The following is a 26,955-nucleotide window of genomic DNA, read 5'->3' on the forward strand; positions in this document are numbered from 1 at the left end:
TATTAATGGTTTATTTTTCATCATTTGTTTTTAATGAAAAACAGGAGGATAGTTGATGTAAAAGCAGTCTCTTACATATGAGAAAAACATAAAAACAAGATTAGTCTTGATGTGGTGGGAATCAGATTTCTTCTCTATTAAAAAAAGAGACCACTCTTTTTCTCCTGTCAGATCCATCGTCTAGTATTAGGTAGTCAGCCTAATTCCTTTTCCAGCGTTAGTTTCCATTTTGAAGCTCAAAACTATCTAAACATATCTGGTACCAATGATATGTAAAGCATAAACTATAAAGAAAGAGATATCATGAGGTTAAAATTTTAGATATTCAGAGATTCAAGAGAGGGTCACCTTTTGTAGTGTCATAGTATTTTAAGAGATTATGAAAAGGACAGAAAGTATGGAGGGCCCACTCTTAGTGGATATATAAGACCTATATAAAGGACAGAATCAAACAAGAAACCATAGGATACCGTTGCACTGTTTTGGGCTGATGAAAAAGGGAGAAGCTAGAGAAAGATTCCAAATGTTGAATTTCATAGAAATAACCTCTCTGTCCTTTGGAGCACAGTCGCCTGTTTAAATTTGTTTCTAACTGCTATCTCACACTGTGTGCATGTTGATAAGGTCTTCAAACTTCCCTGTGTAAATAAGTTCTCTTTGTGTTTACTTTTGGAGAGGTAGCTTTGTTCCCCCGTTAGCAGAAAGAAAAAAAATAAAATCTCTTAAAGAAAAATTACCTTTTAAGTATGTTTATGTAAGCATAAAAGTTTTTAAGAGGTGTGGAATGAAAAATGGATCTGACTAGTAAAACTACATTAATATTCTTGAGAAAGACAGGTAATTAGTCTTGTTCATTTGACTGCTGCTAATGTCAAACCAATGTTTTTATTATTAACATTATTGAAAAATGTGAAATAAAGCTTTGAAGCATTAATTCTAAACTTAGATTTACATCATTAAGCTGCATTTCTGGCTGGAGCTCGTTTATTCATTTCTTTTTGGTTTTGTGGCCAATCACTGCTTCAAATTGAATATTCTGTAAACGATTTATAGCTGCCAAGGCACGTTCAGGAAGAAATCTGTATGGGAAAAAAGTAGAAAAGTTTTCAATTAAAAATTTTTGACACCAAAGTTCTTTTTTGTCGTCAGTTAGGATACCTTGAGAGTTATCTGGTTTGCATTTAATCTTTCTCTGTTCTTCCTTTCTTCCTTCACAGCAACCTCTCTTTCCTTTGTGTGTGTGTGTGTGTGTGTGTGTGTGTGTGTGTGTGTGTGTTTTAATATTCATCATTCAAATACTATAGATATATAAGGAAAGCACTGATATATACCACTCTTCAAGCCTCCTCATATTAGTAAAATCTTATATGAGATTATATGTGATAAAGATCTGAAACTGAAGGTCTGGACTTACTGCTGAAACTGTCCATGAACCCTGATATTAAGCATTCACAGAGAGACACCACCAGAACCCACTCCACCCTTCCCTCCACCCCTCCTTAACTATTTACTGAATATCCATTATGTACTTTATAATAAGGTAGACAAAAGTCCTCGAAAAACAGCTCCTGCCTGAGGAGCTTATTGTTGAACGGAGACGCTAAAATGAGATGAGAGATCACCTTGAAATAATTATTAAAAAATATTAGCCTTCTCTAATTAAGGACTATAACTGTGAGGAGGATTAATATGGGCTGGAATAGTGAAGGGAAACTTCAAAAGTGTTCAAGGATGGGTAAGATTTGAGCAGGCAGATGAAAGGAAGAGCCAACATGTGAATATAATAAAGCAGATGTAGTCATGTGCAAAGAAAGTCATATTGAAAAATACTTTGGTATTGTTGACTAATGCAAGATTTACATCCTTGCCTTAGGTAGAGTGGAAGATGGATGAATAAGCAGAGAGGCAGGGAAGTTCTGGCTGAGAGAAAGACGAATATAAGAGAACTTGTACATGACTTGTAACTATTCTCACAAGGAAACCTCCATGTTAATACTTGCATCTGCTCACAAAATTGTCTATGTCTGTAAAAGGAATTTTATGTGGAGAATATTAACTATATTTCCCAGTTGCTCAGTAACAAACCACCATGACAGCTTCACAATAGTACCAAAGATTTTGAGACTCTTGTTTATTGTACAGGGATACTTATTCTCCAACTCTGACAGGATAGGGATGTTCCTTCTCTTGTTCATATGCAAATATTCTATGATTTTGATTTTTTCTACATTAATATGACCTGGTTTGAGCCCCAAGAGATGAGGAATCCCACAAAACTCATTTCCTACTGTTGCTTGGCAACAAAACACTTAGTCAACTCTTGAGATGATGTTGCTATGAGGTCAAGGTTAGGCTAATTTAAGTTAGTCTATTTAAGCTAAAATGGAAGATTGAAATTGACGCAGCAATGCAGTTTGTCCACTGTTCTTGAATTGGTCTATTCCAAATTAGCAGTTTATATGGATTTGTTTCAAAATGACCCAAGGGCTTATCAAGTTTGTATAGTTCTCATTGATATAATTTCAATTTATTATAAACTGTCCCTCAGAAGAAAGCTGAGAGATTATCTCCTCTGGGTAAATAATCCTATTTCTTCTTAGCATTTTTTTTAAAGGTCTTTTAAAGTAATCACTACACCCAGTGTGAGGCTTGAACTTATAACCCCAATATCAAGAGTTGCATGCTCTACCAACTGATCCAGCCAAGCACCCCTCTTCCTAGAATTCTATGTAAGTTCTACCTCCTAAACCCTTAACATCTGACTTCTGTGTCTTTTTTAATGGCAGGGGCTTTCCTTGCGTTATGTTATTTTATTCTTATGGTATGCTTAGACAGGAGGTATTATCACCATCCCCATTTTATATATGGAAAATATGAGGCCATAGAGGCTAAATAGCTTATCCATGGTCAAAGAACTGGTAAGTGGATAAGTGGTTTTTGATCTTAGGTGGAACCTTCGTTCCTAATCACTTTATTATATTGTGTTCCTTTAAAAATGATAGAACAGCCTCTAGCAGAGATAATATGGAAATCATGGAGGTGGTAGAGAATATCATTTAAGTACTGAAAGACAAAAATCTGCCAACCTAGATCAGTGAACGTATCTTTTAAAACTTAAGGCAAAATAAAGAGTTTGTTAAACATACAAAAGGTGCAAGAATTCATAACCAGCAGAACTTCCCTGAGAAACTGTTAAAGGATACCCTTCAGGCAGAGGGGAAATGATACCAGATAGAGGTCTGGATCTATACAAATGAATAAAGAGCACTAGAAATATTAACCACATGGATGAACATTTAAGAATTTTCTTTGTTATTTAAATCTCTTTAAAAAGATATTGGCTGTTTAAACAAACAAAAACTATGTAGTCAAAGTAAAATGTACAACAATCATAGCCTAAAGTGGGAAGGGAGAAATAGAAGTGTACCATTGTAAGGTTCTTAGACTGTACATGAAGTTGTATAATATCATTTGGAGATTGGCTGTGATAAGTTAAAGATGCATACTATGAACTCTAAAGCAATAACTAAAGTAACAAAACAAAGCATTATAGCTAATAAGCCACCAAAGGAAATAAAATAAAAACATGAAAGTATTCAATCAAACCAAAAGGAGGCAGAGAGAAAAAAAGGAACCAAGATTAAATGGGATAAACAGAAAACAAATAGCAAGCTTTAAAGTAAGTAGGTTTTAAAGAAATTGTATTTATAGTTAAGAACTTGCCCTTAAAGAAAGCACCAGGCCTAGATGGCTTCACTGGTGAAATCTCCAAATGTTTAAAGAAGAAATAATGCCAATACCACACAAGCTATTCTGGAAAAGAGAAGAAGAGGGCGTACTTTCCAACTCATTCTATGAAGTCAATATTATCAGGATGCAGTATCAGACAAAGACATTACGATGCGAGGGTGGTTTATTCTTTAAAATGAATCCGTGTAGTTCACCATATCAACAAACTAAAATGGAAAAAACATATGATCTTAATATCATCAGCAAAAGCATTTGACAACTGATATTTACTCTTGGTAGATACTCTCATCAAAATAGTAACAGAAGGGAACTTCCTCAACATGATAAAAAGCATCTATGAAAAAACATCTACAGCTAACATTATACTTAACTGTGAAATACTGAGTACTGTTCTTCTAAGCTCAAGAAGACTGCTTGGATGTGTGCTCTCACCAATCCTATGTGACATTGCATGCAAAGTTCTAGCCAGTGTCATATAGTAAGAAGAAAAACCATACAGATTGGAAAAGAAGTAAAAGGGTCTTTATTTGCCGACAATACTATCATCTAAAATAGTCTGTAAAAAAAATCCGTTAGAATTTACAAAAAACTGCTAGAGATGAGTTTAGCAAGGTTGCTAAAATACAAGATAAAATGCAAAAATCAAACACACTCACCAACACCAAACAATGGGAAATAGAAAAATTGTTTTAACTGCCTTTTGAAATACCATCAAAAACATGAAATGCTTTGGGATAAACCTGATAAAAGCTGTGTAAGACTTTTACACTGAAAACTATAAAATGTTGTGTGGAGATATTGAAGAAGATAAAAGAACAAAATGGAAAGATATTTTGCGTTCTTTGTTTTCTTGGATTGAAAGCCTCAAAATTGTTAATGTTATTTCTCCCCCAATTGATCAATAGATTCAATGCAATTTCAGTCAAAACTCCAGCAGGCTTTTAAATAGACCCTTTATTTTTAACGATACTGTGTTCTCTTGCAACTGTGTTTCCTTCAGTTGGAATAGTCTCTGGCAAAGATTAAACTGAGATGTTAGAGCAAATGAATCATTCTTTTTTTTATAGATTGAATAAGGAAATAACAGAGACAATGTAACCGTTCTCCTCAGGCACAGAGAGTTTCCACAGCAACTTTCACAACTGAAAGACTCTTCATCATGACAATAGTTCCACTGGTGTTTTAGCATTTTAGATGTTTTGTGCTGTACTTACCTTCCTAGTATTAGATGTAGATTGATATATGATGGAACAAAAATCATTTTCTTATTGGTAAGTATTCCATCTATCAAGCTTCTTGCAACTGCGTCTGTCTCCAATACAGGCCATAGTCTATGATTAAGAAGAAAAAAGTTTGGTTCTTTTTGTTGTTGTTTTAATTAACAAAGGCAGGAAAATTAACTTATATCACCAAATTAGGATTTAAAAGGTTCCAGGATTCACTGCACAAACACCACCTGCCCCCACCAACTCCCCCCCCCCCCATGCCATGGGAATGTTTTGTTATCACAGTCTTAAACTTTCACACCAGGTATGCATGTTTTATGGCTCACTCAGTCAAAATATCAAAAGGGTGGAGAGGAATTAAATGACAGATGTGAAGAGGCAAGGAAGAATGGTGGGTAGGATTACTCATGGGACAGAAAGGAAACATCTGACGTCTTTCTTCGGGGCTTATTTAATACAAAGCTTTGCTAAGCATACTCTCTTTCTTCTGGAGTTATCCCATAAAGCTGGATTTGAAGGCATTCAGTACTTGAGATCCACCTCTGAATCACCTATACTGCAATTTAATGAGAGTTCCAGATGTGCACAGGGAGTATAGCATTGCTACTGGAGGTATATAGCCTTGCTTATACTGAAGACTGTGGGCCTTCTTTCTCTTTCTTTCTTTCTTTCTTTCTTTCTTTCTTTCTTTCTTTCTTTCTCTTTTTCTTTTCTTTCTAGAGAGAGCAGGGGAGAGGTGTGGGCAGGGAATCTCAAGCAGGCTCCATGCTTAGCTCGAGCCTGATGCGGGGCTTGATCCCATGACCCTGGGATCATGACTTGAGCCAAAATCAAGAGGTGGACACCCAACCAAATGAGCCACCCAGGTGCCCCTACATGGGTTCTTGAATATTTATTCATAACCACAGGCCCAGTGTAGAATGCCCATTAGTTCAAGATGATGATTAGAGTTTAAAATGTAAATGGATTGGAAGTGTTGCATCAAAATGAAGATGTCCAGGCATGGGCTGAACGGCCAGTGAATAAAAAGGTTGTGTAGAAGAGTTAAGTAAGCAGTTAATGAATTTTATAACTTCCTTCCCTGACATATTCTGTGATATACTACAGGTTATTATGTGATTGAGGTTTCCATGGCATTGAGTAGTAAGCCAGCAGAGAGTAATACAAATCAATACCTCTCTAAATTATTGGGTTCTGCCTTTTGTCTCCCTGATTTTTCCTAGCTGGTTTCATCAACCCAGTCTCTGAGCCAAACCTCACTTTATGGACATTTTAGCTTTTGCTGAGGAATATTCAGAATCCAGCAGTCTGGGTGTAATCAATCCCACATCTTCAGCATTGGCTGTCAGACTCTGGGGTTGCTCCCAGGCATCCACACCACCTAGGATCTTATTAGCCTACTCTTCTCATCTATTGTGCCTTCCCTACCAGTGTATCTGGTTCTCTTGGCATACACTAAGCTTAAATGCTTCCCAGGAGGGTTTTTATTAGGCCCAGTTTGCTTTTTAAGAAAACTGAGCCCAGAGTCCCAATCGTACCATAGTATTTACTTAAATATTGTATTACTGCTAAGTATCTATGGCCTAACACTATTAAGGACTCCCCTGCCAGGGGGTGACCACAGCTCCAGAGACAACCCAGATAATTCAGAGTTCAGGGTTGATAGCTTCAAATGAGGCTAAGCTTAAAGGAGAATCTGTTAGCTCTTTTGAATGAATGTATTTAGGACTAATTCCCCTCCAGAAATAAACTGGCTTCAGATTTTATTAACCTGCAGCAGAAAAATACCAGAATTGAGGCAAATTTGTGAAGAAGGTATCTTAATTTTAGCACCTTTCTGCTCACCTTTCTGCCTTTTTACTCTCCTTTCAGGACCAATTTCTCCTCTCTTATGGTCTCAAATCCTCCTTTACCAGAGACAAAGTTGTCATAGAAGTTCACCTTGACTAAAGGATTAGGGACTCAATTTATTGCTGCTTCTAAGAATATTTGCACTTTCACAGAGGACAAGGTGGTAATGGTAATCAAATGGTAATCAAGGTGGTAATCAAATACTGTGATTATATTTAATACATCAATGTTTTCCAAACCTGTCTCCAGACTCACCTGGTAGGTATGCTTGTAAAGCAAAGCAAAACAAAACAACTCATTCTTGGAGCTCATCGCAGCCTACTGAATCAGAATCTCTAAGGAAGACCCTAAGAACATTTATTGTTTATGGAAGCATAGGTGATGATTCTTAGGACAAGTTTGAAAGATATTGGAGTACTTCATGCTAGCACTGTGGAAAATGGAAAAGTACCTTTCCATACTCTATTTGAGGAGGATGAACCACAAATGGGAGAGGGGGATGTTAGGTATCGCTCATCTTGGGAGTGGGTTTCCAGGAGAGGACATTCTTGACACCCCCTAAGCACATCTATCCAGGGGCGCCTGAGTGGCTTAGTCGGTTGGGTGTCCGACTCTTGATTTTGCCTCAGGTCATGATGTCATGGTTTGTGGGTTTGAGCCCTGTGTCCAGCTGTGTGCTAACAGCACAGCTAGGAGCCTGCTTGGGATTCTCTCTTTCCTCTTGCTCTCTGTGCCTCCCCCCTATGCTCTTTCTCTCTGTTTCTCAGAATGAATGCATAAATAAACTTAAAGAAAAAAAAGCACACTGGGGTGCCTGGGTGGCTCAGTTGGTTAAGCATCTGACTTTGGCTCAGGTCATGATCTCACGGTTGGTGAGTTCAAGCCCCACGTTGTGCTCCATGCTGACAGCTCAGGGCCTGGAACCTGCTTTGGATTCTCCGTCTCCCTCTTTCTCTCTTCCCTTCCCCTGCCTGTGCTCTCTCTTTCTCTCAAAAATAAATAAACATTAAAAAAAAGCAAAAAAAAAAAAAAAAAGCACACCTCTCCAGCCTGCCTCACCCCTTCACTCCCTCTTGGCACCTGAGTGTGTTGAACCTTTAACCTGATCACAAATAAACCCCAATTGCCTAAATCATTGGTAGCTGGTCACTCCTGCCAGTCCTCAATGAATTTTTTCCCTTTGTTCATCTCATTTCAAAGTGAAAAAGGCAATACAACATTAAGAAAAACATTTTGGGGTGCCTGAGTGGCTCAGTCTTTTAAGCATCCAACTTCGGTTCAGGTCATGATCTCACAGTTTGTGAGTTTGAGCCCCGCATCAGACTCTGTGCTGACAGCTTGGAGCCTGGAGCTTGCTTCAGATTCTGTGTCTCCCTCTCTCTGCCCCTACCCCACTCCCGATCTGTCTCTCTCTCAAAAAGAAATAAACATTAAAAAAAACCATTTTTCCTTTTTCACTTTTTTTCTATTTTTTCAGTTGACCCACCTAAAAACCTCCTACAGTTTTCAGGTCAATTTCTCATGCCATATTTTCATCCTGACTTGACTTTGACCTCACCTTGTGCTTGGGTTTTTGGTGAACCCAGTATTCACAAAAACTGGGCAGAGACACGAGGTTTGGATTCCAGTTTTTCCCAAGGCTTCAAGTTCTAATGTCAGAGCTCTGTGGAAGCCAACAGCAGCAAATTTGCTGGAACTGTAAGAGAATTACCCACCATTGTTAGCTAAGGTACAGTGAAACACATTCTCCAGCTTTCTGTAAGAAGGCAATGCTGATTTGGTTCAAGAATAAGTAGAAGCCAATTTTCCAAATCTTCCACTTGGTCATCAATTTTCATTTACTTTTTCTTAAATGTACCAGTTTCTTACTTAGCGATGATAGCAATAGAACAAATCCTAGTAATGTATTAACTGGCTTACTGCTTACTTTTCCACCCTACAGGTAAGGTTTTCCATTCAGTCTTCAAACTCTTGCCTAATCAGTTTTAATTGCTGTTTTATTTTGAAAAATATGAATCAGGAAAGACGTATTTAGAAAAACTACATAACTAATATCTACATTGAAACTTCTATGGGACTGTATACATTTCTCCTCTCTTGTTAACTTAGTTGCTAGTTTCTCTTTTGACACTGGAGGCCACTTTGGCTTCTTAATTGTGAAAATCTGGAGTAAAAAGACCTTAGGTGATGTGTGTTGTGTGTGCAGCCTTCAGCATATCACTTTATCTTCTTTGATTTTCTGATTTCTTTTTTTTTTTAATCAGTTTTGAGAGAGAGACACACACAGAGCATGAGCGGGGGAGGGGCAGAGAGCAGGGAACACACAGAATCTGAAGCAGGCTCCAGGCCCTGAACTGTCAGCACAGAGCCTGATATGGGGCTGGAACCCACTAGCCGTAAGATCATGACCTGAGCCAAAGTCGGACGCTTAACCGACTGAGTCACCCAGGCACCCCTGATTTTTCTCGTTTCTAAAGGCAGGTGACATGAGCTGAAATCAAGAGTTGGATGCTCAATTGATAGAGCCACCCAGGTGCCCCTATTCATTGTAGTTTTGACCCAGGTGACAAGAAGAACAGTAAAGTTAAAGACTGGCTGCTTTCTTAAGGGAGAAGAGAAAACGGAAAAGTATTATTATATTGGGATTCCACATTTCTAAACCTTAAAACAATAGCAAATGTTTAATCTGTGAAATTCTTACTTGTGTTTTAAGATGTGCTGACAGCTCAGAGCCTGGAGCCTGCTTCAGATTGTGTCTCCCTTTCTCTCTGCCCCTCCCCCACTCACTCTCTCTTTCAAAAATAAGTAAACATTAAAAAAAAGATGGTAGGGGCGCCTGGGTGGCGCAGTCGGTTAAGCGTCCGACTTCAGCCAGGTCATGATCTCGCGGTGCGTGAGTTCGAGCCCCGCGTCAGGCTCTGGGCTGATGGCTCGGAGCCTGGAGCCTGTTTCCGATTCTGTGTTTCCCTCTCTCTCTGCCCCTCCCCCGTTCATGCTCTGTCTCTCTCTGTCCCAAAAATAAATAAAAAACGTTGAAAAAAAAAAAAAAAAAAAAAAAAGATGGTAGAGACAGCTTGAAACACCGTATGTCTGTGCAATGACCCCTTAACTTCATTGAAATGTAGCCATGTCTGTGACCACATTCAGTGTCAGAAGTAATTTTGTCCATGACTCAGTTTAACCTTAACCATTATGTACAAGTAAATAATAAATCCATTAATTATGCACCCCTACACCCTCCCACTGATACTCATGTGTTGACTGTTACAAAAAGAACTGGACCAAATGTTAGCAAGTTAAATTTTTCTATGAAGTTGATATAAAGCAGAAGTAAGGAAATGAGATGCCATTGAAGAAGTTTATAAGGAAAAGATATTTTACAAATAGTGTATCCTCAGGGCCTCTCAACCTTTTCTCTTTGTGTCCTTGGTAGATCATGGAGTGTACTATCTGCATCTTTTAATCAGGTAGATGGTTTCTCTTAATCTCTCTGTCTCTGTCTCTGTTCTTCTCTCTCTCTCTCTCTCTCTCTCTCTCTCTCTCACACACACACACACACACACACACACACAATCTTTCATGGCACGAGAATACTGGAAAATGTTTTGATTCAGGGGTCGCCCTAATCAGCTTATCTTGGGCATGCAGGCTATGGCATACATTTATGTTCATTTGGACTTCTGTATGTTTTGCTTCTTAGTCCGTGGGTTCCCTGTTTCTTTTATCAACGTGTACTCATTCCAGGATATGATGGAAGCATGGCATTACATTTCATTGCTTTACAGAGGAGTTTTCAGAAATCTGAAAATATTTTAAACAATTACAACCAGTTTCATAGATAACCCTGCTATGAAGATTAGAATCTAAGGTCTAATAAGCCCTTAAAAGTATGTGAGTGTGTATGTACATATTATGTATGTATGTATCCATCCATCTATCTATATGGCATTGCTGGAAAATAATACTTACCAATATGGAATAAGATATGGAATCACCCCATGGCCACACACTGAAGCCACTGTGACGATGTGGCCATGATTTCTCTTCATCATTGAGGGAAGAAGTGCTTTTGTGATCTTAAAGATCATTGAAGAAAGAAAAAAACAATGGCACAGGTGTTAAGTTTCTAAAGTAGGTAGTTTTATTTTTAAGAAAAAAGAGCATTTGAGACTTTTGTGATGAAATGGAATATGTGTCAAGATTTCATGATTACTTCTACAGAAATGAAAAAGATTGAAATCTATTTGTTTAAATTGGCATTGAGGGCTGTGCATTGAATATCACATGCTAAGAACTCATCTTAATATTCCTCTGTCTTGCCTTCAGAAGCAATCAAATATCTCCTTTATGGATATATCATATGAACAATAATATCAAGGGAAAAATTCAGAGTTTTCAGAACTGAGAAGATTTCCTATGGTAGTCTGGTATCATGTAACTTTTTTTCTTAGTTTGGGGCTTTACCATTCTAATGAGAAGAGCTGAAATCATGTGTAACTATAGCAAGTTAACTAGAAACAGCTGAGTTCTGTCCTGATTTACAATCATTATCCATCATGAGTAGATTTAGTATCTCCCTATTTGCAACATCATGTATTATATATTGATGTTACAGGAAATAAAAAGTCTTTCTTTATTTCCAAAAAGCTTTTACTGTTTTGTGAGAAATATTAATAATATTTTATGAGAATTTTATAAACACACCCTATGGACCCTATGCAAATTCATAGAGCCAGAACTGGGAAGCCAAGTCACTCCCAAATTTCTGACCCATAGAAACTGTGAAAGGAAAATAAACACTTATTGTTGCCTCAAGCCACTAATTTTTTTAATTATTTTTGTTTGTTTTAACGAGTAGAAGTTAGTGATTCATCACTTACATATAACACCCAGTGCTCATCCCAACAAGCGTCCTCCTTAATGCCCATCACCCATTTAACCCATCCCCCACCCATCTCCCTCCATCAACCCTTAGTTTGTTCGCGATCATTAAGAGTCTGGGGGCTCAGACTCTTAGGTGGTCAGTCAGTTGAGCGTCGGACTCTTGCTTTTAGCTCAGCTAACTGTTTTGAGATTGAGCCCTGTGTCAGGCTCCAAGTTGAGCATGGAGCCTACTTAGGATTCTCTCTCTCCCTCTCTCTTTGCCCCTCCCCTGCTCATGCTCTTGCTCTCTCTCTCAAAATAATAACAAAAAAGTCTGTTTTATGGTTTGCTTCTCTCTTTTTCCCCCTATGTTCACCTGTCTCATTTCTTAAATACCATATATGAATGAAATCATGTTATTTGTCTTTCTCTGACTATTTTGCTTAGCATAATACATTCTGGCTCCATCCATGTCATTGCAAATGCTAAGATTTCATTCTTTTTAATGGCTGAGTCATATTGCATTGTGTATATATACATCACATCCTCTTTATCCATTCAGCAGTCAATGGACATTTGGGCTCTTTCCATAGTTTGGCAATTGTTGATAATGCTGCTATAAACATCGGGGTTCATGTGCCCCTTTGAATTAGTATTTTTGTATCCTTTGACTAAATACCTAGTAGCACAATTGCTAAATTACAGGGTAGTTCTATTCTTAACTTTTTGAGGAACCTCCATGCTGTTTTCCAGAGAGCCTGCAACAGTTTGCATTCCCACCAACAGTGCAAGAGGGTTCCTGTTTTTCCACATCTTCACCAACATCTGTTGTTTCTTGTATTGTTAATTTTAGCCATTCTGACAGAATATGAGGTGGTATATCTTCCTACTGTTGATTTGCATTTCCCTGATGATGAGTAAGTTGAGCATCTTTTCATGTGTCTGTTAGCCATTTGTATGTTTTCTTTGGAAAGATGTGTATTCATATCTTCTGCCCATTTCTTAACTGGATTACTTGTGTTTTTGGGTGTTGAGTTTGCTAAATTCTTTATAGATTTTGGATACTAAACCTTTATCTGATATGTCACTTGCAAACATCTTCTACCATTCAGTAGGCTGCCTTTTAGTTTTGTTGATTGTGTTCTTTGCTGTACAGAAGTTTTTATTTTATTGTATTATTTTTATTTTAAGAGAGAGAGAGTAGGGGGGGAAGGGCAGAGGGAGAGAGAGAGAGGATCTCAAGCAGGCTCCACACTCAGCACAGAGCTTGACCCGTGGCTCAATCCCACAATCCTGGGATCATGACCTAAGCAGAAATCAAGAGTCAATCAATGTCTTGAGCAATCAAGACACTCAACTGACTGAGCCACCCAGGCACCTCTGTGCAGAAGCTTTTTATCTTGATGAGTCCCGGTAGTTCATTTTTGCTCTTTTCCCGTTGTCTCTGGAAATATGTCTAGTAAGAAGTTGCTACAGCCAAGGTCAAAGAGGTTGCTGCCTATGTTCTCCTCTAGGATTTTGATAGTTTCCTGTCTCATAGTTAGGCCTTTCATCTATTTTGAATTTGTTTTTGTGTATGGTGTAAAAAAATGGTCCAGTTCCATTCTTCTGCGTGTTGCTGTCTAGTTTTCCCAACACTATTTGCTGAAGAGATTATCTTTTTTCCACTGGACATTCTTAACAGGTTTGTCGAAGTTTAGTTGACCATATAGTTGTAGGTCCATTTCTGGATTTTGTATTGTGTCCCACTGATCTATGTGTCTGTTTTTGTGCCAGTACTATATGGTCTTGATGACTACAGCTTTGTAATATAGCTTGAAAGCCATAATTGTGATGGCTCCAGCTTTACTTTTCTATTTCAAGATTGCTTTGGCTGTTCAGGGTCTTTTGTGGTTCCATACAAATTTTAGGATTGTTCTAGCTCTGCAAACAATGCTGGTAATATTTTGTTAGGGATTCCATTAAACGTGAAGATTGCTTTGGATAGTACAGACATTTTAACAATATTTTTCTTCTAATCCTTGAGCATGGAATGTTTTAACATTTCTTTATGTCTTCTTCAATTTCTTTCAAAAATGTTCTGTAGTTTTCAGAGGACAGATATTTTACCTCATTGGTTAGGTTTATTCCTAGGTATCCTATGGTTTTGGGTGCAATTGTAAATGGGATTGATTCCTTGGTTTCTCTTTCTGCTGCTTCATTATTGGTGTATAGAAATGCAACAGATTTCTGTATGTTGATTTTGCATCCTGCAACTTTACTGAATTTATGTATCAGTTCTAGCCATTTCTTGGTGGGGTCTTTTGGGTTTCATCTTATTTTTTTTTAATGTTTATTTCTTTTTGAGAGAGCACAAGTGGGGGAGGAACAGAGAGAGGGGAACAGAGGATCCCAAAAGGGCTCTGTGCTGACAGCAGCAAGCCCGATGTGGGGCTTGAACTCATGAACTTCAAGATCATGACCTGAACCAAAGTCGGACACTCAACTGACTGAGCCACCCAGGTGCCCCTCGGGTTTTCTACATAGAGTATCATGTCGAATAGTGAAAGTTTGACTTCTTCCTTGCTGATTGGGATGTCTTTTATTTCTCTTTGTTGTCTGATCACTGAGGTTAGGACTTCTAGTTCTATGTTAAATAACAATGGAGAGAGCAGACATCCCTGTCTTGTTCTTGACCCTAAAGGAAAAGCTCTCAGTTTTTCCCCATTGAGGATGATATTAGCTGTGGGTCCCTTTGTGATGTTGAGGTATGTTCCCTCTATCCCTACTTTGTTGAGGTTTTTTATCAAGAATGGATGCTATACTTTGTCAAATGCTTTTTCTGCTTCTATTGAGAGAATAATATGGTTCTTATCATTTCTTTTATTAATGTGGTATATCATGTTGATTGATTCATGAATATTGAACCACCTCTGCATCTCACATATAAATCCCTCTTGATCATGGTGAATAATTCGTTCAATGTATTGTTGGATTCAGTTTGCTAGTATCTTGTTGAGAATTTTTGCATCCATGTTCATTCGAGATATTGGCCTGTAGTTCTCCTTTCTCATGGGGTCTTCAGTTTTAGAATCAAGGTAATGCTGGCCTTGTAGAATACGTTTGGAAGTTTTCCTTCCATTTCTATTTTTTGGAACACTTTGAGAAGAATAGGTATTAACTCTTCTTTAAGTGTTTGGTAGAATTCCCCTGAGAAGGCATCTGGCCCTGGACTTATGTTTGTTGGGAAATTTCAAAAATCTTTTTATTTATTTATTTTTTAAATAAAATTTATTTATTTATTTATTTAGAGAATAAGCAGGGGAGAGGCAGAGGGAGTGGGAGAGAGGGAAACTCAAGCAGGCTCCCTGCTGTCAATGCAGAGCCCGATGCAGGGCTCAAACCCACTGACTGTGAGATTATGACCTGCGCTGAAATCAAGATTCGGACGCTTAACCAACTGGGCCACCCAGACATCCCTTTTTGTTGGGAGATTTTTGACTACTGATTCAATTTCTTGTCTGGCTATGGGTCTGTTCAAGTTTTCTATTTTTTCCTGTTTCAGCTTCGGTAGTTTATATGTTTCTAGGAATTTCTTCATTTCTTCCAGATTGCCCAATTTGTTGGTATGCAATTTTTCATGATATTCTTCTTTAAATGTGTGTATTTCTGTAGTGTTGGTTGTGATCTCTCCTCTCTCATTCGTGATTTTATTTATTTGGGTCCTTTCTCTTTTCTTTTTGATAATTCTGGCTAGAAGTTTATCAATTTATTAATTCTTTCAAAGAACCAGCTTCCAGTTTCATCGATCTGTTCTACTGTTCTTTTCTGTTGTTTCTATATCATTTATTTCTGCTCTAATTTTTATTATTTCCTTCTTTTAGGCTTCATTCCTTTTCTAGCTCCTTCACAGGTAAGGTTAGGTTGTATATTTGAGATTTTTCTTGCTTTTTAAAAAGATTTTTTTAAATGTTTATTTCTTTTTTTTTTTGAGAGAGAGAGAGAGCATGAGTAGGAGAGGGGCAGAGAGAGAAGGAGACACAGAATCAGAAGTATGCTCCAGGCTCTGAGCTGTCACCACAGAACTCGATGTGGGGCTTGAACCCACAAACTGTGAGATCATGACCTGAGCTGAAGTCAGACGCTTAACCAACTGAGCCACTCAGGCACCCAAGATTTTTCTTGCTTCTTGAGATAGACCTGTATTGATATATACTTCCCTCTTATGACTATTGCATCCCAAAGGTTTTGGATCATCATGTTTTCATTTTCATTTGCTTCTATGTATTTTTTTAATTTCTTCTTTACTTTCCTGGTTAACCCATTTATTCTTTAGTAGGATGTTCTTTAACCTCCATGTATCGTGTTCTTACCAAGTTTTTTCTTGTGGTTGATTTCAGGTTTCATAGTGTTGTGGTCACAAAATATGCATGGTATGATCTCAATCTTTTTGTATTTGTTAAGGCCTGATTTGTGACCCAGTATGTGATCTATTCTGGAAAACATTCTATGTGTGCTCAAAAAGAATGTGTATTCTGATGCTTTAGGATGAAATGTTCTGAATATATCTGTTAAGACCATCTGGTCCATTGTGTCATTCAAAGTCATTGTTTTCTTATTGATTTTTTTGCTTAGATGATCTGTCCATTGTTGTAAGTGGGGTTTAAAGTTCTCTGCTATTATTATATTATTATCAATGAGTTTCTTTATGTCATGGTATGTTATGTTATGTTATGTTATTTATATGTTTGGGTGTTCTCAATTTGGGGCATAAATATTTATAATTGTTAGATCTTCTTGTTGGCAGTAGACTTATATGATGATACTGTGCTCTTCATCATCTCTTATTACAGTCTTTGGTTTAAAATCTAGTTTGTCCGATATAAGTATGACTACTCTGGCTTTTTTTTTTTTTTTTTTTTTTTTGATGTCCATTAGCTTGGTAATGGATCTCCATTCCTTCATTTTCAATCTGGAAGTATCTTTAGGTTTAAAATGAGTGTCCTGTATGCAGCATATAGATAGGTCTTATTTTCTTATCCATTCTGATACCCTATGTCTTTTGATTGGAGCATTTAGTCCCTTTACATTCAGAGTGATTATTGATAGATATGAATTTAGTGCCATTGTGTTATCTGTAAAGTCATTCTTTCTGGAGATTTTTTTCTGTTCCTTTCTAGTCTTTGTTGCTTTTGGTCTTTTTTTCCCACTCAAAGAGTCCTCTTCAATATTTCTTGCAGGGCTGGTTTAATGGTCACAAACTCTTTTAGTTTTTGTTTGTCTGGGAAACTCTTTATCTCTCCTTCTGTTCTGAATGACAGCCTTGCTGGATAGAGTATTCTTGGCTGCATATTTTTCCTGTTCAGCATGTTGAATATACCATGCCATTCCCTCTGGCCTGCCAAGTTTTTATGGCTAGATCTGCTGCTAACCTTATTTGCCTTCCCTTGTAAGTTAGGGATTATCTCCCTTGTTGCTTTTAGAATTTTTTCCTTATCTCAGTATTTTGCAAATTTTACTATGATATGTCTTGGTGTTGGCCTTTTATTGATTTTGATGGGAGTTCTCTGTGCCTCCTGGATTTGGATATGTTTTTCCTTCCCCAGATTGGGGAAGTTTTCAGCTAAAATTTGCTCAAATAAACCTTTTGCCCTTTTCCCTTCTTTCTTCTTCTGTGACTCCTATGAAGCAAATACTATTATGCTTTATGGGGTTGCTGAGTTTGCTAAGTCTCCATTTGTGATCCAATATTTTTTTCCCTCTTCTTTTTAGCTTAATTATTTTCCATAATTTTATCTCCTATATCACTTACTCATTCCTCTGCTTCTTCCATCTTTGTAGTCATTACATTCAGTCATGTTTGCATCTCAGTTATAGCATTTTTTATTTTGGCTTGACTAGCTTTTAGGTCTTTTATTTCTGCAGTAAGGGACTCCTGGTGTCTTCTATGCTTTTCTCAAGCCCAGCTAGTATCCTTTTCATTGTTGTTTTAACATTTTTTATTTATTTTTGGGACAGAGAGAGACAGAGCATGAACGGGGGAGGGGCAGAGAGAGAGGGAGACACAGAATCGGAAACAGGCTCCAGGCTCCGAGCCATCAGCCCAGAGCCTGACGCGGGGCTCGAACTCACGGACCGCGAGATCGTGACCTGGCTGAAGTCGGACGCGTAACCGACTGCGCCACCCAGGCGCCCCTCATTGTTGTTTTAAATTATGAGCCAAGCATATTACTTATACCTGTTTCAGATCCCTGGCCATGACCTTTTTTGTTCTTTCTTTTGGAATGAATTCCTCTGTGTTGGCATTTTGTCTAGATCTTTGTTTTCTTCTCTGTGTTAGAAAAGCCTGTTATGTTTCCTACTCCTGAGAGTAATGGCTTTATTAAGAAGAGGTCCAGGTTCTGGTGCTTCATGAAGTGTTTCTAATGTATGCTATGCACACTCCGCTGTTGTGTTTTGGATGCTCTTTCCCTCAGGTCAGTACACTGCAGAGTTTTTCCTTGCCTTCAGTGGGGAGTATTTGGACCTTGTCCACTGTGAGGTGAGTTTCAACTAATATGGTTTGGTCTTCTTGTTAAAAGAGGACAGAACTTATTTCCACTGTAGCTAAGGCTTTGCAGCACTCTATGGTCAGTAGACTTGGTGCATGTGGGGGTTTGTGCTGGTCTTCTGGGGAGGGGCCCACTGCTGCTCTGGCTCTCAGGTATACTTGCCCTCATATAAAAATACCTGCAGAGCACAGATGGACAAGGCTTGGTGTAAGCAGCTCAAACCTCCACTGTGGATGTTGTGCTGCTCACTGAAGTCTGTCCCTATTTCCATGATGTGGCCTCTTTTCTCCCTCTATTTGTGCAGTTTGTTCTCTGAGTCCTCAGATCAATTTCTTGGGTGTTCAGAATGATTTGATATTTATCTAGCTGAGTTCGAGGGATGAGGCAAGCATAGTGTCCCCCTACTACTCCACCGTCTCAACTCAGGCCACTAAATTTTAATAAATTTGTTATGCAGCTATAGACAACTAACACAGGAGGTCTCTATGTACTTTTGTGGTCATAATAATCAATCCTCATTACCATGTGTGAGGGGTTGGGGAAGATGGAAAGAACATATCTATTTTCTTCTCTCTTCCAGAATCCAGATTTGCTCTACACTGATATTGGGGCACTGTAAGATTAATCCATAGAAATGTTTTCTACAAAGGTATATTTCAGTCTTCTACTAACCAACTACAAGAGGTTTGTAGAGCCATCTATCTAAGTTCCAGCATGGATCTAGAGCTTATCTGAGTCCCATGCAGAAAATGTCCAACCCCTGCATACATAGAAGTAGTGATTTATGTTGTCCTTTCAGTTCTAAAATTCCATGACATGAGGTCACAAGTGAATGTATATTGTATATATTTCCTCTAAAGTACTGAAAAAATGTATACTGACAACCCTTAGCAAAACTCCACAAGTATTTTTTGAGCACTTGGTCCATCCATGCCATGTTTTGTGTTAAATTCTGGTGGATAAGACAGACCAACTAGCCTACATTCTGGTGAGTTGTGTCTCTTCAAACTCTGTGTCCTTCTCTCAGAGACTCTTCCACTCAAATTAATTTGGTAATTCTTGATTTTAGGCAAATATAAAGGTGTGAACTCAATTACAAATTTCATGTACCTTAAGAGGATGAGTCAGACATGCACAAACCAGAAATGTTTCTCACACTCACCCAAAAATGCCCTAGGATGTTGACCTCAAAAGTTTTGGTAATCTCTTCATCCTTGGTACTAAGAAGGTCAGCTGGATATACTACCCCAGCATTATTCACCAAGATGGTTACATCTCCTACTTCTTTCTTTACCTGTGAAGGGAAAAAAATTACTGGGTATGTTATAGAAACTCAAAGTTTTGGGGCTGATGTAATCCACGAATTAGATTCTTTATTCCACTTGATAAGAAATCTCAGAGTTCAGGGTGGAAAGAGCTTTAGTCCAAAAAGTGGATGCAAAGAGAACACTGTCATAAAGTTAGGAGAAACTATGTTTTTTAACATCTGAATTTTCATATTATGTAAATCATAGATTTTTAAACTTTATCTATAAAGTGAATTAATATTCGTGTTGATTAATTGATATATTGGTTCTGATCAAACATTTTTATAGTGCTAACTGAGTAGTCTTGTTTCTACCACCTACTAATTATATGATCGTGGACTGGCTTAACTCCTCCTTAGCAGAGCAAAATCTCAGTTTGCTCATCTGTCAAATGAGGTTAATAGAGTTATTGTAGAGATGAAATTAAAGGATGCAGTAGTTTATCAGAGTGCTTGGTTCATTTGATATTTACTCTTTTATTTTTTTTTTTTTTTTAATTTTTTTTTTTTCAACGTTTTTTATTTATTTTTGGGACAGAGAGAGACAGAGCATGAACGGGGGAGGGGCAGAGAGAGAGGGAGACACAGAATCGGAAACAGGCTCCAGGCTCCGAGCCATCAGCCCAGAGCCTGACGCGGGGCTCGAACTCACGGACCGCGAGATCGTGACCTGGCTGAAGTCGGACGCTTAACCGACTGCGCCACCCAGGCGCCCCGATATTTACTCTTTTAAAAATTGTTACAATAATTACTAACATTACATTTTCTATCGAAGACTAGATTACTGGCAACATAAATAAAATACCATAGAGAAAATAAAGAAAAAAAAAAAGGAATTACTACAAAAGTAATAGGATTAAGATAAAACTAAGAAAGTGATTCTTTCTCCTGGTGATGAATCTCTTCTCTGTCACTCTATACCACTGCTCAAACTTCTGATCAGAAAGAAATTGGTTAGTAATATGAAATAATAATAATAGGCAGAGTTGAGTGGGTTCTATACAAGGAAAGAAATGTATATCCTTCCTTATTCATACAACCACCTTAGTTAGCAGAGGCTAAAATAGAATTTAAATCAGGTAGCCATAAAGAATCTTTCCACTGTCCATGGAAATAGATACAAAATTATTTGAAGGGATTTGTAGTTTGAAATCTCACCTGCTTTACAGAGTTATAAATGTCTTCTCGGTTACTGCAGTCTACGACAGATACATGCACGGTGGCCCCCAGTTTTCTGCATTCAGCTGCTGTTTCCTCAACACCGTGCTGTAATTGGAAAAAACAAATGTAGAAAGATGTAGGTCAGTTAGGGGACAAGACAAAGGGAGAAAGACTTGGAGAAGGCATTTCTTTAAAGATTAAAATTCATGGGATGTCTAGGTGGCTCAGGGTAAGAATCTGACTCTTGCTCTCCTTTTAGGTCTTGAGCTCAGGGTTGCAAGTTCAAGCCCCATGTTGGGCTCCACACTGGGCTCTGCACTGGACATGAAGCCTACTTTAAAAATAAATAAATAGGGGCGCCTGGGTGGCGCAGTCGGTTAAGCGACCGACTTCAGCCAGGTCACGATCTCGCGGTCCGTGAGTTCGAGCCCCGCGTCAAGCTCTGGGCTGATGACTCGGAGCCTGGAGCCTGTTTCCGATTCTGTGTCTCCCTCTCTCTCTGCCCCTCCCCCGTTCATGCTCTGTCTCTCTCTGTCCCAAAAATAAATAAAAAATGTTGAAAAAAAAAATTAAAAATAAATAAATAAATAAACAAATAAAAGATTAAAATTCATGTCCAAAATGTCCTCCTTGTTTGTACAAAAGCTTCATGAGAAACACTGCCTGCCTAACTTGCAAAGGGAGTGTATGTGGTGTTTCTGCCAGTGAATGCTCATACTAGATATGGGTTTTTATCTTGTTTGACTACATTCTCAACAGCCATTCTGCATCTAAACAAAACAAACCAAACCAAACACCCTTCATGTTTTTCCAGCTTTTTATCTTGGGTTAGAGGTTCCTCAAGAGGCAGTTTTTTTAAAGCAGACTATTCTCATAGACAGAAGAACATGCTTGAAAGATGTTGCTCTTTGTGGGGTCATGAATGGAGGTGTTGGGGTACATAGAAGAAAAGAAAATTCAGCTTTTCATTTGACAGATTGTCAAATTGTTGTTGAGCACCAACCATATAGTAGCAGTAAAGCACCAGGTAGCAATTCTAAACTAGTGGTAATTTTAAACCATATGCCTTGGCCTGTCATACTTTTCTTGATGATTCTGATTTAAGCCACTAGGAGGGAAGGAGAAAGAAGGATCCTTATTCGAGGAAGCCTTTCCTAGGGAGGCAATGCTACCACTCTTGGTGATATAATATTATGTTCAAGTGTTTTGGAGTGAAAATGGGCAAAGGCCACAGCTAGAGTCTCATCTATGTAACAACTTCATACATATAATAAGTTTATAGTAACTTTGTATGCAGAAACCCAAGACATGGATGTAGAGAAACTTTTTTTCAGCCTAAATTCAAAGACCTTTTTCCTAAGATAAAACTGTCCTGATGTTTCTTGATCTGTATTTCCGGAAAACTAGAATTCTTTTCAAGTTTTGACATCTGTTGATTTTACAGAGATTATAAGGTTTTAAAAATTACACTTTTTGGGGTGCCTCAGTGGCTCAGTCGGTTAAGCATCTGACTTTAGCTCAGGTCATGATCTCATAGTTCCGGCTCTGTGGTGACAGTGGGGAGCCTGCTTTGGATTCTGTGTCTCCCTTTGCCTCTTCCCTGCTCATGCTGATGCTCATGCTCATGCTCTGTCTCTCTCTCTGAAAAATAAACATTAAAAAAATTTTTTTAATTACATTTTTTCCTCTCACAATTTGTAGATTCTTCCCTGTGATGAAGAGGCAAGGCCGCCTGAAAGCCCTTTTCTCACACCGGGATGTTCACAGTGCGGCTGTTACTTGAGGTGGTCCCTGAATGAGTGGCAAGTGGTTCCCTTAGCCAGTGCTGCCTCCCTTGGGTCCTTCATATTCCACTACCTCAGGCTCAGCCCCAGAGTAGCAGCCTGAAATCCCAAAGAACAGACCCTCACAGACATTAGGACACAAAGTCACAGAGCCAATATCCCCTCATAGCCTTTTGGGGCTTGCAGAGGAGTAAAGAGGGAGGAGAGGAGCTCTTTCACCAATTTATTTATTTATTTATTTTTAATTTTTTTTTTTTTTTTTTTACATTTTATTTATTTTTGAGAGAGAGAGAGAGAGAGAACACAAGTGGAGGAGGGGCAGAGAGAGAGAGACAGAATCCGAAGCAGGCTCTAGGCTCTGAGCTGTCAGCACAGAGCCCAATGCGGGGCTCGAACCCACGAACTGTGAGATCAAGACCTGAGCCGAAGTCAGTTGCTTAACCGACTGAGCCACCCAGGTGCCCCTTTCTTTCACCAATTTAGACGTAGCTTGCTCATAGTCAGATTACAAGAACCACCATGCATTTTTTTGTCTCTAGACTCATGGTCAGTAGAGAGAATTCATGACCAGAGCTTTCATCAGATGCTTTGATTAAAGAATTAATAATGTGTCAGTCTTCTACCCGAGCTAGAGAATTACAAAATGTAATGTCTTGTTTTTTTGTAAGCAAAAATATTTGCTGTAACCTCAACCCCAGTTTGCAGTGACTCCACTTTTCAGAGTGTTCCTAAAGCAACAGTTTAGATTGAATGAGGGCACACTGCTAACATGACTCTAAGGCAAAAGAAGTCAGCCATAACCAAGAGAGCTGGCACCTTCCACAGGTTGAAGGAGATCTGAGTTACATTTATAGCCTTACAGTGAATCATTTAACACCTTGAATGTTTGGTTTTTAAGTTTTTTTTTTTTTTTTTTTGTTTTTTTTTGAGAGAAAGCACACTCACACATGCAAGTGGGGGAGGGGAAGAGAGAGAGGGAGAGGGAGAATCTCAGGCAGGCTCCGTCAGGGCAGAGACCTGGGGCTCAATCCCACAAACCAGGAAATCATTATTCAAGTTGAAAGCAAGAGTTGGTTGCTTAACCAACTGAGCCATGCAGGTGCCCTTAATACCTTCATTGTTTAACCATAAAATTCAGGGATTCAAAGATACCCTATGAGGTTAGGTGACTCATCCTTCAGGCAGAATCTTAAATAAGTCATTTTTATTCCTTGTCACTGGAATTAAAAAAAATGTAATCAATAGGGCACCTGGGTGGCTCAGTCAGTTAAGTGTCTATGCTGACATCTCAGAGCCTGGAACCTGCTTTGGATCCTATGTCTCCTTCTCTCTCTGTTCCTCTCCTGCTCACTCTCTCTCTCCCTCTCTCTTTCTCAAAAATAAATATTAAAAAAAATTTTTAAATAAAAAAATTAAAAAATGTAATAAATATCAGTCATCTCTCCCAAACACATATCTAGAAAGAGATTAAAAGGTTATATTTTATCAAGGCTTTTTCCTGGATTTATACTTCTTTCTTTCTTTTTTTTCTCTTCTTTCTTTCTTTCTTTCTTTCATTAATGCCTAAGAACAGCAGACAGCAGTTTTCTCAATTTGTAAATCTTTCCCCTTCTAGAAAGCTCATTGGAATCTCTTCAAGGACCAACTGATGCCAAATCACTTCCCTGTATATCAACTCATCTATTAAATGCCTGTGTATGTTATACAAAATGTATCAACTTTTCCTTGTACAGTATTCTTTACTGTCTGGAAAGAACCAGAGAAGAACTACTTTTCTAAGATCAAGTGACTTATTTTTTTAAAGATTTTATTTAAAAAAAATTTAACATTTATTTATTTTTGAGAGACACAGAGTGTGAGTGGGGGAGGGGCAGAGAGAGGGAGATGGAATCTGAAGCAGGCTCCAGGCTCTGAACTGTCAGCACAGAGAATGATGCAGGTCTTGAACCCACAAACCACAAGATCATGACCCGAGCCAAAGTCTAACACCCAACCAACTGGGCCACCCAGGCACCCCTCGAGTTTATATATCTTTAACACAAAGCTCTTTAATTTAAATATACAGCCACATATTAGATATCTTCACCAGAATATCCCTCAGGCATCTCAGACTCACTCAGGGCAAGCAGTGTTAAAAAGTTATATGGAGAGTGTTGGAGCTGTTTTCCACCAGTGTTGGGCGATCTTGGCTGGGTGGGGGGAGGAGGAAGTAGGGAAGAGAAATGCCACCTGCCAGGTCTTTTGTTCTTTTTTTTGTTGTTTAATTTTTTAAATTGATTATTTATTTAAAAATTTTTTTATTACATTTATTTATTTTTGAGAGACAGAGACAGATCACGAACAGGGGAGGGGCAGAGAGCGAGGGAGACACAGAATCTGAAACAGGCTCCAGGCTCTGAGCTGTCAGAGCCTGACGTGGAACTTGAACCTATGAGCTGTGAGATCACGACCTGAGCCAAAATTGGATGCTTATCCGACTGAGTCACCCAGGTGCCCCTAAAGATTTTATTTTTAAGTAATCTCTACACCCAACATGGGGCTTGGACTTACAACCCTGAAATCAAGAGGTACACGTTACCGACTGATTGGGGCACCAGCTAGGTGCCCCAAAATGACATTTTTGAAGGCTTTAAGAAATAGGACAACTGGACATGACAGCAAAGAACATCAGAGAGTAGTAATATAATGGCCATTAAAATCTCACTGTGATCTGTGGAAAATCTGATTTTTTTTTTCATGTTTATTTATTTTTGAGAGAGTGAGCATGGATGGGGAGAGGGCAGAGAGAGAGTGACAGAGGGTCTCAAGTGGGCTCTGTGCTGACAGCAGAGAGCCCGATGTGGAGCTCAAACCCATGAACCATGAGATCATGACCTGAGCCAAAGGTGGATGCATCATTGACTGAGCCACCCAGGTGCCCCAAAAATCTGATTCTTAAAAAAACTTCACAGTTTTTCCAACCTAAAAATCCTGTCACATTTTTCTGTGTATTATTTTTATGGACTTCCAGAATTCACAAGTGTAGGGGAAATGATACAAAATTTCAGTTTTATTTTTGAGTAGCTAATATAATGTTTACAAAGAAAAATATGAATGCTCAAGAGAAAGCCTGACCCACTGCATGTTGCTGTTGTTGTTTTTAAAATGGCTTATGTTTAGTATGGACAGACATTGTTCTAAGTGCATAAAATTCACTTGTTTAATCCTCTTGCCAAGGAGTCCACAAACTTTTCCTGTAAACTGAGAGAGAGTAAATATTTTAGGATTGTGTGGGTGGGAGTGGAGGCAATAAGAGGTTCTGTTGGATGTTCTTCTTTGTTTCTTTATTTGCTTGTTGCTTTGACAACCCTTAAGAAAGGTAAAAAACATTGCTAGCTCAACAGCCTGCCCAAGGACCAGGTTTGTTCCATTAGCCAGAGTTTGCTAACACCTGTTATTACCCATCCTGTGAGGTATTATCTTCATTTCAAAGATAAGGAAACTGGAAGCTTGGAAGTAGCCTGGCTCCCGAATCTGTGTTATCAACTTAAATATCATGGCATAAAAAAATCACTGCTTAGTTCTCATTTATGTTCCCTTCGTCAAACCACCCCAATACATGTAGAATAAGGCACCAGGGAAGTTAGCTATTAAACATTAAAAAAGAAAAATACAAAGGTACACAGATGCTAAGTCAAATAATTTTCGAAACATATGCCTTACTTATGACTTTAAAAGATGGGGCAAATGAATCCATTACCTTATTAATATCCCACAGAACCAGTCTGCTCTTCCGTTTTGCAAATTCATAGGCAGTCGACCTGCCTATTCCATGTCCGGCTCCTGTAATGAGGATAGTCTCCCCAGCCACAGATTTTCTCCTTTGGGGAATGAAAATTTTCACCAATGCCTCCAAATAGGAGTAGATGATGGTGAGCAGAAGAAGGAGGAGATCGAAGATAATATTCATGGCTCTGCTCTGTACTCCTTCTCTGGCTCAATCCTTGTCTACCCGCAGCTAAGAGCCACCTTCTGCACAAAGGTCCAGGGGAGAGCTGTGCTCCAGGTGTTGATAGGACTGGCAGAAGTAAGCCAGATTTCCTCTACGTGTTCTGATAGGCTGGCTACACCGCGAGTTTGGAAATGATGCAATTGCTACTAAAAGCTTGGCACAGGGACAAAGGAATCCTGGAGAAAGTGCTCTCTGGACTTGCTCATGGAGAAGCAGTTTTGTGCTGTGTTGCACAATTAAGTGCAATTATTCTACAAATAATTCTAGAGATGGTGCATATGGTGCAAGCTAATTGTCTCTTGGTAGTCTCTTGGTATCTTTCTGTAAACGTGTGTGTGTTTGTGTGTGTGTGTGTGTGTGTGTGTGTGTGTGTGTGTGTTTAATTGAAGGAAAAAGAGAAAGTAGAGGTATTGTCCTAAGGAGACTTAAATAAAATTATGGGCCAACCAAGCTTAGTTTGGTTCATTTATTCATGAAAGCTCAGCATCAATAT

At 38.5% G+C, this 26,955-nt stretch overlaps 1 protein-coding gene across 1 annotated transcript; it reads right to left on the reverse strand.

Annotated features, from left to right (window-relative positions):
• HSD17B13 (hydroxysteroid 17-beta dehydrogenase 13) lies at positions 1-26,518 on the reverse strand. Its single transcript, XM_060654665.3, has 7 exons — positions 26,211-26,518; positions 20,685-20,792; positions 19,383-19,514; positions 10,797-10,903; positions 8,386-8,523; positions 4,965-5,081; positions 1-1,079 (listed from the first exon to the last, which is right to left on the reverse strand). Exons 1-7 carry the CDS (start codon positions 26,418-26,420, stop codon positions 989-991), a joined length of 903 nt encoding a protein of 300 aa, XP_060510648.1. The 5' UTR covers positions 26,421-26,518; the 3' UTR covers positions 1-988.
• Positions 26,519-26,955: the final 437 nt, after the last annotated feature.

This window comes from Panthera onca, chromosome B1, assembly GCF_046562875.1.
Source record: "Panthera onca isolate mPanOnc1 chromosome B1, mPanOnc1 haplotype 2, whole genome shotgun sequence".
Taxonomy (NCBI): domain Eukaryota; kingdom Metazoa; phylum Chordata; class Mammalia; order Carnivora; family Felidae; genus Panthera; species Panthera onca.

What these genes read in the sequence shown, in the direction of transcription:
- HSD17B13 (XM_060654665.3), bottom strand. Translation starts at nt 26,420, where the DNA reads ATGAATATTATCTTCGATCTCCTCCTTCTTCTGCTCACCATCATCTAC. An exon ending in ACATCCTAGGGCATTTTTGG is followed by an intron (nt 10,904 to 19,382) that starts GTGAGTGTGAGA and finishes ATGATCTTTAAG; the next exon opens with ATCACAAAAGCACTTCTTCC. An exon ending in CTACATCTAATACTAGGAAG is followed by an intron (nt 1,080 to 4,964) that starts GTAAGTACAGCA and finishes TTTCCCATACAG; the next exon opens with ATTTCTTCCTGAACGTGCCT.